The sequence below is a fragment of the Gracilinanus agilis genome, chromosome 1 (assembly GCF_016433145.1).
Source record: "Gracilinanus agilis isolate LMUSP501 chromosome 1, AgileGrace, whole genome shotgun sequence".
Lineage (NCBI taxonomy): Eukaryota > Metazoa > Chordata > Mammalia > Didelphimorphia > Didelphidae > Gracilinanus > Gracilinanus agilis.
The window spans coordinates 717,783,489-717,797,721 of NC_058130.1; the positions used below are offsets into that span (position 1 = coordinate 717,783,489).

A 14,233-nucleotide genomic window follows, 5' to 3' on the forward strand; every position below is an offset into this window, starting at 1 on the left:
CCCATGGATAGCTATGGGCCACGGGATCACAAAGAGTTGGACATGACTGAATAACAGCACTCTAAAAGTGGACTGACCTGCATCATGTATGTTTTCCCCATATCACTGGAAATTTTTTAACAACAGTGGGAGGATGCCTCTTTTTAAGTTTTATGGAAGAGAAATCAGACTATGCTCCACATTTTAGGCACAAGCTTACCAGAAATAAATTTTATTAAATTATGATTAAGCATTTTTCTGCTTAGAGAATTGTCCAAATGGGAAAACATCCCAGTGTTGTGGACGTCTAACACAAATCATTTTGAAGTCCTGATTTAGGATTTTTTTTTTCATTTAATTTTTAAGAATTCGACAAAAAAAATTTTTTTTCTCACTTTCTCACTTTCCTCCATTGCCTAACCTTTACCACTCTTCTGCCTTAGATCTAATACTTGGTATTGATTCTAAGATGGAAATAATGGATAAAAAAAAAAAAAACCTTCAGTTCTATGGCAAGAGGTTCAAAGATACTAGGCAACTGGGGTTAAGTGACTTGCCCAGGATCATACAGATGGAACCCAAGTCCTCCCAAGTCCCAACTAGCACTTTTTCCACTGTGCTAACTAGCTACTCCCAGCAAGCATCTCAAGCACCTACTGTGTGCTGCAGACTGTTAATTGCTAGAGATACTAAGAAGCTAAAAGGCAATTCCATCTCTCAAGAAAGTTATGATTTTCAGTTTGATCAGTCAAGGGAACTCTTCCCTTGTCACTGCCCTCATTAGTTCAGGAAGAGTCCTGCGTGGAGCAGAGAGAAACTTTTGAAACTGGGAGTTAAAGATAGAAAGATTGACGTGAGTTTCTCTTTCAGATTTGTCCAAAAGGGAAGAGAACAAGCATTTATTAAGTGTGTTCCATGTGCCAGGTACTTGGCTAAATGCTATAATTGAGAAAACTGAGACAGACAGATGAAGCGATCATGTGCCCAGGGTCATTCTGCCAGTGGTTCAATTTGAGCTCAAGTCTTCCTGACTCCACTGTATAAGATAATTTTAAAATTATTTCTAAATATTTGTAATATTTAATACATCCATATTTCTTAATATATAATTTAATATTTCTAAAAGAGAAGAGAGAAGGCCTTGCTTCCACAGGATGGTAAATATGGGACTTTTTTCTCAGGGCTGGAATGAACTAGACGGCCTCAAAAGTCCCTTCTAGCTCACTAGAGATCCACTGATTCCATAGAGCAGATTTACCTTTTGACCCACTAATACCACTTCTAGGCCCAAACCCCAAAGACAGCAAAGAAAAAGGAAAAGGACTCATAAACAAAAACATTTATAGCAGCTCTTTTTGGGGTGACAGAACTGAAAACTCAGGGAGCACCCATCAAATGGGAAATGGCTAAACAAATGGTTATATTAGTATCATGGAATACTATTGTGCTGTAAGAAATAGGAAGGAGATGCTTTCTTTTTTTTTTTTTTTAAACCCTTGTACTTCGGTGTATTGTCTCATAGGTGGAAGATTGGTAAGGGTGGGCAATGGGGGTCAAGTGACTTGCCCAGGGTCACACAGCTGGGAAGTGGCTGAGACCGGGTTTGAACCTAGGACCTCCTGTCTCTAGGCCTGGCTCTCAATCCACTGAGCTACCCAGCTGTCCCCTGGAGATGCTTTCTTAAAAACCTTGGAAGACATGAACTGAAGAGAGCAGAACCAGAAGAACAATTTCTGCAACATTATAAATCCCAAAACCTTTGAAGGCCTTAAGGACTCTGACCAACACAATAACCCCCCCGGGATACCGGAGGACCCTCGATGGAGCCAGATACCCACCCCTAGACAGAAAGGCGATATATATTGTACATAGAAAATGCAGGAATTTTTTTTTCTTGACTATGAAAAAAAAATAAACAAAATGGCAGAGGCAGAGAACTGATGGGAATAATAAGACGACTGGGGATAAGAAGAACAGAAGCAGTTCACATCCTCTGACTCGAAATCTTTCATGCTTTCCACTACTCCACATTGCCTCCTTAATAACACGGAGACAATTTTAAAAAGAAGGGACCTCTGAGAATAGCTGGTCAAAACTGCTATCGCACTTAAGGGTTTATAAAATGTTTTCTTTACCTCAGGCCTGCAAGTTGAGGAATAGACATTCCTCCTTTTTTTATTTTATAGATTGAATTATTTTACAGACTCCAGAGCTTGCTTTGTGTTTTAACTACTATTGCACAATCTTGCAGAATAAACTTGTTACCAGGGAAGGATTCGGGGAAAGGACTCTTACAGGAGGAGACTATTGGGTAAGAACTTTCTACAAGAGTATGCATTACAGGAAGTCCCAAGTTCAAATCTGGCCCCAGATACTTCCTGGCTGTGTGACCCTGAGCAAGTTCTTACTGCTCTTCTGCCTTGGAACCGATACAACCAGTATTGATTCTAAGACAGAAAGTAAGGGGGTTTTTTTGTTTTGTTTTTTTAAGGGTTTTTTTTTTAACCCTTAACTTCCATCTTAGAGTCAATACTGTGTATTGGCTCCAATGCAGAAGAGCGGTAAGGGTCGGCAATGGGGGTTAAGTGACTTGCCCAGGGTCACACAGCTGGGAAATGTCTGAGGCCAGATTTGAACCTAGGACCTCCCGTCTCTAGGCCTGGCTCTCAATCCACTGAGCCACCCAGCTGCCCCCCCCCCCAATTTTTTAAAATGAAATTTTATTTGTTTCAATCATCAAGCATTTAAATTTTCCCCTCCCTCCTCCACTGGAAAAAAGAAAGAAAGAAACACAAGATCATTGTTACAAATAGGCAGGTAAGCAAAACAAAACAAATCTGAAAGCTAATCTATCCCAACCTCATGATAGATTTGAAGAAATGCTCCTAGAGAGATGAGAATTAACCAAATTAACACAGCAAAATAGTGACAGCAGCAGGACAAATCTGAGCCAAAGCTCCTAGACCCGAGTTCTTCACCTCCAGAAGCATGACGGGGGGGGGGGGTCCCCTGGAAGCCTTCGTAGGGCTCTGGGCACCCACCCAAATGAGTTAGGGAGCTTGTCTGGAGGGAACCAGATGAAAGAGGAGATTTGGAGCATTTTATATCCCGATCCAATATGGGCCCCAGATTTGAACCTTGGTTATGTAGTGAAGAAGACCATGGGCTAAACACAAACAACCCTGCCCAGGAGGATATCCAGCTGCCACAGGGGATACAATAGATGTTCCCTGGATATCAACTAGACAAGCTGCCCACTGCTACCCAGGAGAGGATTTTAAAAATTTAATTAATTTTTAATTTCATTATTAATTAAATTATTTTAAATTAGAAATTAAATTAATTTTTCATTTAATTAATTAATTTAGAAGATGTTTCCATGGTTACATGATTCATATTCTTTCCTTCCCCTTCTCCCTCCCCACTCCCATAGCCAATGAGCAATTCCACTAGGTTTTACATGTGTCGTTGTTCAAGATCTATTTCCATATTATTGATATTTGCACTAGGGTGATCTTGGAGTCTACATCCCCAATCATATCCCCATTGAACCATGTGATCAAGCAGTTGTTTTTCTTCTGCGCTTCCGCTCCCACAGTTCTTCCTCTGGATGTGGACAGCTTCTTTCTCATAAGTCCCTCAGAATTGTCCTGGGTCATTGCATTGCTGCTAGTAGAGAAGTCCATTACATTCATTTGTGTCTCAGCATATCTGTCTCTGTGTATAAGCTTCTCCTGGTTCTGCTCCTTTCACTCTGCATCCATCCCAGGAGAGGATTTTTGCTCAGGACCTTTCTCACTCGTCAGAGTATTCTGCCTTTTTCACACAAAGGATCCTGTAGCTCCAGTTCACCAAGGAGCACACACCCTCCCCTGTGGGCGACTGCAGCTGGAAAAGGATCTTTGACCCATGACTGGTAGCAGCGTCAGAAGCTTCTCTTACCCAAGATCTATCCCCACTCTATTGGAGAGGATGAGTCACGGAATGTTAAAGCGTGGAGGGACTTTGGAACACAGCATATCGATAGGAGAAAGAGAGATAGACAGACAGACACAGATAGAGATGGAGAAAGAGAGAGAACTAGAGATTATTAAGTATTTATTAGGTACTCTGGAAACAAATATAAGTAAGCAAGACAGTCCCTGCTCTCGAGGAGCTTACAGTCTAATGTGTAATGCCAATATATAAAGAGGAATTAGAAAGAAAGGCTGAGAGAGAAAGAAATCCTGGTGGGGGCAATGTAGTTGGCAAGGAGGAGCCTGGAGAGAACTGTGTCCCCTAAAATTACTTCGCATGTATTTGTATTTGCAGAACAATAATTTTATGTGTTGTTTCCCCCAATAGGATGTAAGCTCCTAGAAGGGGGGCGTTTTTGTCTCTATATCCCCAATGCCTGGCACATAATTAAAGAGTACTTCTTGCCGTTCACCCTACACACGACACACTCACACACTCATACACATACGATAGGAAAAATGAATGTGGCAAAGCTAGAACTTGACCCGAGGAGCTCGGCCTTTCTGGCTGTAAATCCTAAGAGACTAGGAAACCACATCAAACACGGACACCCAAGGACAAGCTGAGGCGCCCACACCAGCCTGGGAAGTGTGATGGCTCCTAGGTCATACTGAACCAGGGAAAACCAGAGCTAGAGCTCAGGCCCTCCGACGCCAAGGTTCGAGCTCCTGCCTTGCCCAGGAGCACGACAGTCACTGAGGACAAAGATGGTGGCTTCCACTCCAGCCTTGTGTGAAACCATTCTAGATGCCTCTTCAGCCCCAGGTCCACGTACTGTGTGCTGACTTCCAGTAAGGAGCTTTGAGATCAGTGGAGCTCCTGGGCCACTCATGAATTAATCGTAATAAACTGCAGAAGCTCCCCTACTCCTAGGCTTACCTCCCCAACTATTGAGCACCCGGGGCTAGAGATTTTTTGAGCCACTGCATCTCTCAGTGAGATGGGGAGAAGAAGGGATGTGAGGAAGAAGTGGGGGGGGCGGGACAACACTATGGATAGATGTATGAATTCCACCAAAAGTAAAAATGAAACAAGCAATTTGATTAACTATCTGGTAACTAGCCAGAGAGATGGCACAATTTAAGTCATATTCACGTCATTGCCCCTCCTTCCTCTTCCTTTCTTCCGATCCGAATGCCCATAAAGTACCATCTCTACATATACCCCCATCCCCATGTGCAGAACAACTAGGGTATGAACGTCTGGATGTGAGCAATGGCAAAAGCAATGGCCCAGCTCTTGAAATATAAGTACACGGTGGGAGTGAAGAGTGACTACAAGTTGGGGTTCCTCTGTGGACATGGATATGAGGGCACCCAAGCAAGACTCTAAGTTGGGACTTCGGAATGAGTGGTTCAAAATGTAAAAGACTCTAATCATAATTAGTCCCTGCATTGAACTCCAACTCAATCCCGATACAAAGGGTAGGATCCCTGGTCTTTCTGGTAGTGGAGAGCAAGCGGACCAGGGGCAGCTAGGGAGCCCAATGGATTGAGTGCCAGGCCTAAAGTCAGGAGGTCCTGGGTTCAAATCTGGCTTCACATACTTCCTAGCTGTGTGACCCTTGGCAAACCACTTAACTCCAGTTGCCTAGCCCTTGCCACTCTTCTGTCTTAGAATTGATTCTAAGACAGATGGTAAGGGTTAAAAAAAAAAAAAAAAAAAAGGATGAGTGGATACTGTAATGTCCTCTGATCAGAGAATCTCAGAGTCTGCAACAGCCAAGGGTAACCCTGTAGTGCCAGCCGAAGGGGCAGGCAACATGGCAACACCAGGACACAGATCAAGCCAAGTTCCTTCCACCTCGTTGACTTCATTGTCCCCGGAGCCATCCCAGGGAAGCATGACATCTGTGTTTTACCTAATTAGCCATTAAGGACCTAATTGGGGCCACCTCAGATCTTTCAACTTGGACAGTTGGTGTGGCAGCAGGAGTGATGGGTTTTGGACTAGAAGCCAGAATGCCTAGATTCCATTTGTATTGCTAATATAGCACTCTAAGGTTTGCAGGTCCCTTGATATGTGTTACCTAGTTTGAACCTCACAGCCTCACTTTTTGGTAGGTCCTACAAGGATTACCATTGTGCCCATTTTCTAGATGAAGAATTAATGCTCCAAGAGGTTAAATATTTTGCCCAGGATCCCATGGCCAGAATAGGAAGTGGGATTCTCATCCAGATCTCTGCTAGACAAATCTGGCACACATTCCATTGTCCCAGACTGCCTTTCTATGCTTGTTCCTAATCGATACACAGCATTAAGGCAAATCACTCACTCCCTTTGAGCCTACATCACCTAAGTGTCATTGGTGGCTACGAGGCACCAAGTACCTTGTTCTGCCCCAGCTCCCCTTCCCAACACTCTGCCATCTGCAACCTTTCCATTTTCCTTTTGGTCCCTGGTCTAGGATTCCTCATTCTCCCATGCACCCCTAGAGCTTCTAGGATGGGAAGTTCAGGGTTACAGAGGGCCATGGTTTGTGGGGAGGAGGGAAAAAAAAAACAATCTTTTCTCCTTAGTGCTGTTCCCAGAAATGAAAGGAGACCTAGTCTAGAGCTAGAAGACTTGAGCCCTGGCGATGCCTCTGACCCTGGATGAGTCCCTTCCCTACTTGACTCTGTTTTCCCACAGCTGTAAATCGATTTGGGGAGAAGGGAGCCAGCTAGGAAGCACAATGGATAGAATACCAGCCCTGAAGTCAGGAAGACACCTTTTTCTGAGTTCAAATCTGGCTCAGACCCTGGACGAGTCACTGAACCCTGTTTGCCTCAGTTTCCTCATCTGTAAAATGAGCTGGAGAAGGAAATGCAAACCACTCCAAGATATTTGCCAAGAAAAACCCCAAATGGGATCACAAAGAGTCGGACACAACCGGAATAATTAAACATCAACAACAAACCGATAGAAACTGATGGGGAAGAAGGGGCGAATTGGACTCTGAAATCCTTTCCAGCTTTGACATTCTGTGTGGCAAGGAAGGGTGGAATAATGGGAAGAACACTAAAGTTAGAATCAGGACCAAAATTCAAATCCCTCTCCTGCTAGGGGAAGATCAGCCCAGTTTTGACATTCTGGGGCCTCCTCCCCCCAAAGTGAGTTCCCCAACAGGAAGCCGTGTCATCACTCTGACATACGTACTCTCCTGGGGAGGCAGCATCACCAGCCACAGGGCACCCCATTCCCCTCCCATTCAGCAAGCAGAGATGGGGAAGAACCAACAAATGGCCAACACCTCCATCCTCCCTTCTCATTCACCTCCCAGGAACCAGAGACGTTCCACCGGCGCTGGCTCTTCTCTAGCTACAGCCAGTTGCTAGATTTTTGGCGTGAGTTCTTACACCTTGTCAACAGGCCGACCCTACAAGTCAAGTCTTGATGTCTTGTTTTGTTGATTGTCTAGTCTTAGAAAGTAATGGAGAAAATATCAATAATGCAGATTAAATTTAACAGCATGAGGGGCATCCTTTTTTTTTTCTTTATGAGGCGATTATTAAACATTTACAAGCCTGTCCCTTGGATGAGCCTGGATTCTTAGACTCTGGCCCCACCACTCTCTCGCTGAGTCCCCTTTGTCAAGTTGCTTGAGCTTTCTGGTCCTCAGTTAATCCATCTTTCACACCGTCAAAGCCCTCGTCAAACATTTGTTCACCAGGGAGCCCTGAAAGGCTCCAAATTGGAGCTGGAGGAGGAGCGAGTAGCGCAGAAAAGATCCTGGAAGAGCCCCCCTGTCCTTGTCTGAGGCAAGGAAGGGGCAGCTGGAATAGGGTCAGAGAGGTTGCCAGGTCCTGTCGAGTGTCTGCACGTGCTCCTTGGCCCGAAAACAAAGAGAGACAATGCTGGAACTCCGAGCATGGGCGTCCCCGGCTTCTGCCAGGGGACCAAAGGCCTCTCCAAAGGGAGGGGGTCCCGAGGAAGTGTGGAGGAAGGCATGAGGCCCATAGGTAGGTTGTAGGCCAGGCCTTGGTCCCAGGAAGCCCGGGAGGGCATGCATGGCTGGGGGGCCGGAGGTCAGCCAAGGGTCCAGGGGAAGAGAGGCAGTCGGGGGAGGCCGAGCAAAGGCCAACACGGGGGCCTCTGGAAGCTTGGTGGCGGCGGCTGCTACTGCTGCTGCTGAGCTGGCCTCTAGCTTTTCCTGACGCCGCCATTTAGCCCGACGGTTCTGGAACCAGACCTAGAGCGATGGTGGGATAGAAGGTGTGAGTGTTGTCTCCTGAGGTCTTTATGCCTCTTCTGCAGCATCTCAGTGGAACTTTCTATGGCCCACTGTGGAACTTTCTATGGCCCACTGCATATTTTCTAGCCTCAATGGGCTGATGGGGATATTATTGGGGATGAAGACACTAAACGATAACTCTAGTCCAACTATCAATAATATGGTATTAGGTCTTAATCAATGATACATGTAAAACCCAGTGGAATTGTGTGTCGGCTAAGGGGGGCTAGGGGAGTTTGGGGGAGAGGGAAAGAACATGAAACATGTAACTATAGGAAAATATTCAAAATAAAAATAAAAATATAATTAAAAAATATTTTCTAGCCTCAGTCTAGGAAATGTATAAATGGAGATTTTGAACCTTGGACTTCATCCCCCACAAGTCCCTTAGTATTTCCCAAAATTCCCTTTAATCTCTCCTGCACCTCCATGTTTGCAGGGTCACATCATTGTTTTATAAGTTTTGCAGTTCCTCCCCTCTTCCTCTCTTCTCCACCAGCGCAGGTCAAGTGAGTTTAGTACTTTTTCACTCTATTTTTTTTTTATGTTTGTTTATTATTAATAAAACTTTATTAAACATAATACCTTAGTTTTTGAATATTAATTTTAATCTCTACAGAAAGAAAGGTCCCTTCTGCCTCAATCTCCTGTTCCAAGGCTCTCCTGGTCAAGAAAGTTATGCCAAGTGTTTAACTTAACTCTTGCCTGCTATAGCTCTAATTCTCTGAAAGATGGCCAGCAGTAGAGATAATAAACTCTTGATTCCGGATCAGACCAAACCAAATGAGAACCTTTTCCAGTCTCCCAATCCGTATAAGCTTCCCCCTTTTTCTTAGAGGGCCTGGGATGGGGCAGGAATGGGCACAATGGATCAACATGGCAAGAGAAAGGGTATCTAGAAGGGACCAAATGTTTTCTTTTAATACTTCCAACATCCAATAACAGCTCTGCCACTGACTCAACCTTGGGAATGTTCTTTGGCTTCTCTGGGCCTCAGTTTCTCTACTTTACCAGTTACATTTTCATCCTGAAACCTCCACCCTGGGGCCTACTCTCCAGACTGGTGATTCCCTGCCCTCATCCACCATTTCTTGAGAAATCCCAGTCACTCTCATTTCCATCCTTGACTCATTCTTCAGAGTTCTCTGACTCATCGTCAGTTGCTTTATCCACATCCCTCAACTTTCCAGCATCCCTGCATATGTCATCTTTACTTCCTTAAAATGTAAGCTCTTTGAAGGTGAAACTGGGGGTTTTTTGGGGGGGCTTATATTTGTCCCTTTAGCACTTAGCACAGTACCTGGAACTTAGTAAATGTTCCATCTGGTTACTTTTCTAGCTATTCCTCTATCAAATAAGAGGATTTGATCAACTCAGATGTTTTTAACCTGGGGTCCATGGAAAGTTTCAGAGAATTCATGAACTTGGCTAGAGAAAAAATTACATTTTCATTTTCACTAATATCGAACTGAAATTTAACATTTCCTTTAATTATTTTTTAAATCCTTACCTTCCATCTTAGGATCGCTACTGTGTATTGGTTCCAGGGCAAAAGAGTAGTAAGGGCTAGGCCATGAGGGTTAAGTGACTAGCCCAGGGTCACACAACTTGGAAGTGTCTGAGGTCAGATTTGAACCTAGAACTTCCTGTCTCCAGACCTGCCTCTCATTCTACTGCCTCCACTGAGCTACCTAGCTGCCCCTCCAATTAAAAAAAAAGTGATTCTGTCCAGGACCTCCCAGCTCTGAGCCTGTCTCTCTATCAGAACCACCTAGCTGTTCCAGCAACATTCATTTTTTATCCATTTGGTTTTCCTGTGTGCATGATTAATGAAAATAATTTGAAAAAAATTTTTAAGTAAATTTTTTGAGTAAATGAGTAAATTACTCAAAACAATTTGAGTAATTTCAGTAAACAATGATCTCATCTGGGTGGCTTTTTAATATTCTGTGGGAATTAATAAAAAAATTAGTATAGAGAAAAAAAAATGATCCTGAGAAGGGGGTCTGTGACACAAATGAGATTAAGAATCCCTGACTAAGATGTCATCTAAGAATTCTTCTAGCAATGATATTCCATTTGCTGTTTTAAGGTGCTTTCCACCTATGCCATTCCATGATTCTTCCTCTACAATGTCCCCCACTTCTACCCTCTCCTCTCTACCTCCCCAAAACTGTCTAGGCCTCATGTAATCTTGCTTGTACCAAGTTTCTCCTCAATAGCCTCCATTTTGTTTTCCTTCAGTCATCTTCTGAAAACTCAACTTTGGTCACAGCCTCTGTGAACTCTCAGAGTTTTCATTGTTCCCATTATCTTCAAGAGGAATTCCAAAGCCGTCCATATCCGGTCCCCAATATACAGTCTCCTTCCCCACTCCCCTAGGAATACCCCAATGGTTTCTGCCAAGATGGGCTCCTTAGTCCTCTTCCAGGTCCATTCCAATGTCAGAACCTTGTTCTGTCTTAGAATCTTCCCCCTTGCCCCTTCCACCCCTCTGCTTTCCAGTTCCATTGGGTATCAAGCACTTTGCTAAGCAACAAAGATACAAAGAAAAGCAAAAGACAGTCTTTGCCCTCAAGAACTAATCTCCCAGTCTAATGGGAAAGACAACCTCTGTGTAATTAGAATCTGCTCCCCAGGACTCCAATTCCCAGCATCCCACTTTTGTTCTCATGTTACGTCCTTATGTTTTGGAGATAAAGTTTGTGTGTGACCCCGTGCTTCTCTCTCTCTCTTTTCACTCGAACACAGCTGGGAAAACTCCTCTTTACTGCTTTTACTTTTTGTCTTTTATTTCTTTTACTTCAGGTGATTATTAATAAATCTTAAAAAATATAATACTTGGAGTTATTGGATACTAGTTTTGATCTTACAACTGAAATGACTGCCATAGAATGCTTCTGCTACTAAGCCATAGAATCAGGCCATTCTCCCTCTTTCAGCCTCAATTTCCTCATTTGTAAAGTAGGGATTTGCACTAGGAGGAGCTTAAGTCAGGAAGACCTAGATTTAAATCTCTTCCCTGACACATACCAGTTGTATGACTCTGGGCGTTATCATTTAATAACATCTCAGCATCCTAGGCAACTTTCTCAGACAAGAAGCTACCGAGTCAGCAGCTGTGACTCCACAATGGCAGAGGGACTTTCTTATTGGGGATTTCCCCTCTGCCAATGACATCACTCATTCCAGTCCAAAGAAAAGACACGCACTTCTCTTCTCACAGGATTGGGAGCTCCTAGAGAGCGGGATTGGGTCTTTGACCCATCTTTGCATCCTTGGTCTTATTGTAGCACCACCAAGCTCACAATGGGTAAATAATAAATGTTTGTTGACTGACTTTTGTGGGGAAAGTATTCTGTAAACCTTTGGGTGTTCTAGAAGCTTGAGGAATTATAAACAATGATAACGTGTACCATTTTTAATTACGGTGTGATCCTAGCCCAGAAGACCATCTAGGCTAGCTGGTCCTCTCATTTAAGAGAAGAAATGGAGGCTCAGAGAAGGGATGTGACTTGCCCAAACAGCTCCTTTCTCCGAGGGCTGGAGCTCTATCCCTTCTCTTTTTTACCTCTTTCCCATGATATGGCATCACTCCTGAGTCTGACTGGGCACTTCCTGGTCAGAGGAGGATGGAATTAGGGTTAGTGAGTTGTCTCCATGGATGAGACCAGATGGCCAGCAGAGGGCAAGGCTGGCTTGCCCATAGGATCAGGGCCTTTTGGGGGATGGTGAGCATCAGGAAGAACCAGGGGCTAGAATCCAAAAGGCTTCCTGCCCCCAGGGTTATTGGTACAGAGGGCAATGGGAGGCAGGAGCCCAGGAGGAAGTTGGGAAAAAGAAGGTTTATTCACCCCTAGCTGACCCAGCTAGCCCAGGAACAGCCAGGCCAGAGACTGCCTCCTCAGGGCGGGCTCCCCAGCTCTTATCTCACAGCCAAACGGGTTTGACAGGAATCCAGGAACCCAAGAAGGAATCTGAGAGGCTGGGCCTTTAGGGCCAGCAGGGCTCCAGAGTCCTGGGGTTGGCCATAGGATCACTGGATTTCCAGCTGGAAAGGATTGTAGAGATCAACCAATCTAACCTCTTTACTTTGGAGATGGAGAAACAGGGCCAATGAAGGAAAATGATTTGCTTAAGGACACCAAGTTAGTAGCAAAGCTCAAGATGTGAACCTGGGTCTTGTGACTGCAAAGCCATTGTTGTTTTCACCACACAATACCTTTCGTTAAACTCCACTCTTTACAGTCCTAGTAAGTAAGGAAAAATGCCCAGTGAGCCTGGCCCCAAAATTCTCCTGCCCATCCACTTTCTTCAGAGGCTAGAATCAGAAAACTCTAAGGTTGGAAGGAACATCTAAAGTCAAAAAGGCAGGGGCAGCTCGGTGGCTCAGTGGATGGAGAGCCAGACCTAGAGGTCCTGGGTTCAAATCTGGTCTCAGACATTTCCTAGCTGTGTGACCCTGGGCAAGTCACTTAACTCCTATCGCCTAGTCCTTGCCACTCTTCTGCCTTGGAACCAACACATAATATTGATTCTAAGATGGAAGGTAAGGGTTAAAAAAAAAATCAAATAGGGCCCCTCTCCCCAAAGAATTTCTTTGTCAGTATTAAGTCTTTGCTTGAATTCTAGTGATGGGGAATTCACTACCCCCTGAGTTATTGGACAGCTCTAATTGGAAGGTGAAACAGCTTGTAGTATTGGCCTGGAGATTGGCTGTGCCCATGGACCTGAGGATCATTCTCTTTGAGTTCTCTGTTTTAATCTCAGAGTGATATGAAGGGGCTGCCATCTGTACTTGAGGAGGGAGTGCCTATAGCTAAGAAAACAAAAATCCATCAAGTACTGACTTTTAAAAAAATGTATATGCAGATATATATCTCCAACACTTGGCACAGTGCCTGGCACATAGCAAGAACTTAATAAATGATAAATGACCTCTCTCTGTCTCTGTCTCTCTCCCTTTGTCTCTGTCTCTGTCTCTCTCCCTTTGTCTCTCTGACTCTCTCCCTTTCTCTCTGTCTCTGTCTTTCTCTCTCTGTCTCTGTCTGTCTGTCTTTCTCATTCTCTGTCAGGTTAGGGACTAGACTGATTCCACAGGTATAGAAAACTCCCAGATGAGGAAAACCCTCTATCAATTCAAGCCAGCTCCTTGTCTGCAACTTAAGGTCTTTAGAAAGTTGCCTGGGGATATTGAGAGTTTACATGACTTGCTCAGGGTCACAAGATCAGTCTGGATCACATATAGAACATGAACTCAGGTTCTGTCTGTGAGCAACTTTCCAACCACCCCGAGACACTGTTTTGCATTCTTTCTTTTATTGAATGGAAATATGTTTCTCTATCTATGATGCATTGGTAGCTAAATGGTGCCAGTAATAGAGTTCTAAGTCTATAGTTGGGAAGACCTGAGTTCAAAATCAGCCTCAAAAATTTGCTGGCTGTATGTATATATGTATGTATGACTTTGGGCAGGTCACTTAACCTCTGTTTGCTTCAGTTTCCCCACCTGTAAAATGGTGATAATAATATCATCTACCTCTTAGGGTTGTGATGATCAAATGAGTTAATATTGGTAAGGTGCTTAGCACAGTGCCTAGCACATAGTAGGTGCTTAATAAATGGTTGTTTTTTTCCCCTTCCCTTCCACCGATTGGTCCCAAGGAGGAGGATTACACTAACACTCAGAGGCCTTTTTCATCTCTAAACTAAATTAACTGAGCATTATAGTCCAGGAGGGTCTGATCCGGCCAGGGCCTGTAGTGGTCCCTGCAGGAACACTATGGCCCCAGATGGCCTTTGAGTTGTTTGTACCTAGGATTACTTTCTCAGACGTCATGTTGCTGTGGTCACAGGCAACAATAGCCTTCTTCCCTGGGAGCAAGAAGAAGGCCCTATCCTGTAGCATAGGGGCTGCTAGGCCAGCCCAGGCCCATTCCAAAGTCTGGCTCCTCCTTAACCAAACACACTGCTGGAACCAAAGCCCTCCCCATGGACTTTCCTCCACACCTCTGCCACCAGGAA

The 14,233-nt window shown here is 44.3% G+C and overlaps 1 protein-coding gene across 1 annotated transcript; it reads right to left on the reverse strand.

Moving 5' to 3' along the window:
- Nucleotides 1-7,756: 7,756 nt before the first annotated feature.
- On the reverse strand, nt 7,757-9,363 carry RAX2 (retina and anterior neural fold homeobox 2). Its single transcript, XM_044685297.1, has 2 exons — nt 9,262-9,363; nt 7,757-8,167 (listed from the first exon to the last, which is right to left on the reverse strand). Exons 1-2 carry the CDS (start codon nt 9,361-9,363, stop codon nt 7,763-7,765), a joined length of 507 nt encoding a protein of 168 aa, XP_044541232.1. The 3' UTR covers nt 7,757-7,762.
- Nucleotides 9,364-14,233: the final 4,870 nt, after the last annotated feature.

Bases quoted from the DNA above. Each gene is read 5' to 3' on its own strand.
- RAX2 (XM_044685297.1), bottom strand. From the start codon at position 9,363: ATGAGTCAGAGAACTCTGAAGAATGAGTCAAGGATGGAAATGAGAGTG. The intron at 8,168-9,261 runs GTAGGCCCCAGG...CCATCGCTCTAG, and splicing joins GGGAATCACCAGTCTGGAGA to GTCTGGTTCCAGAACCGTCG.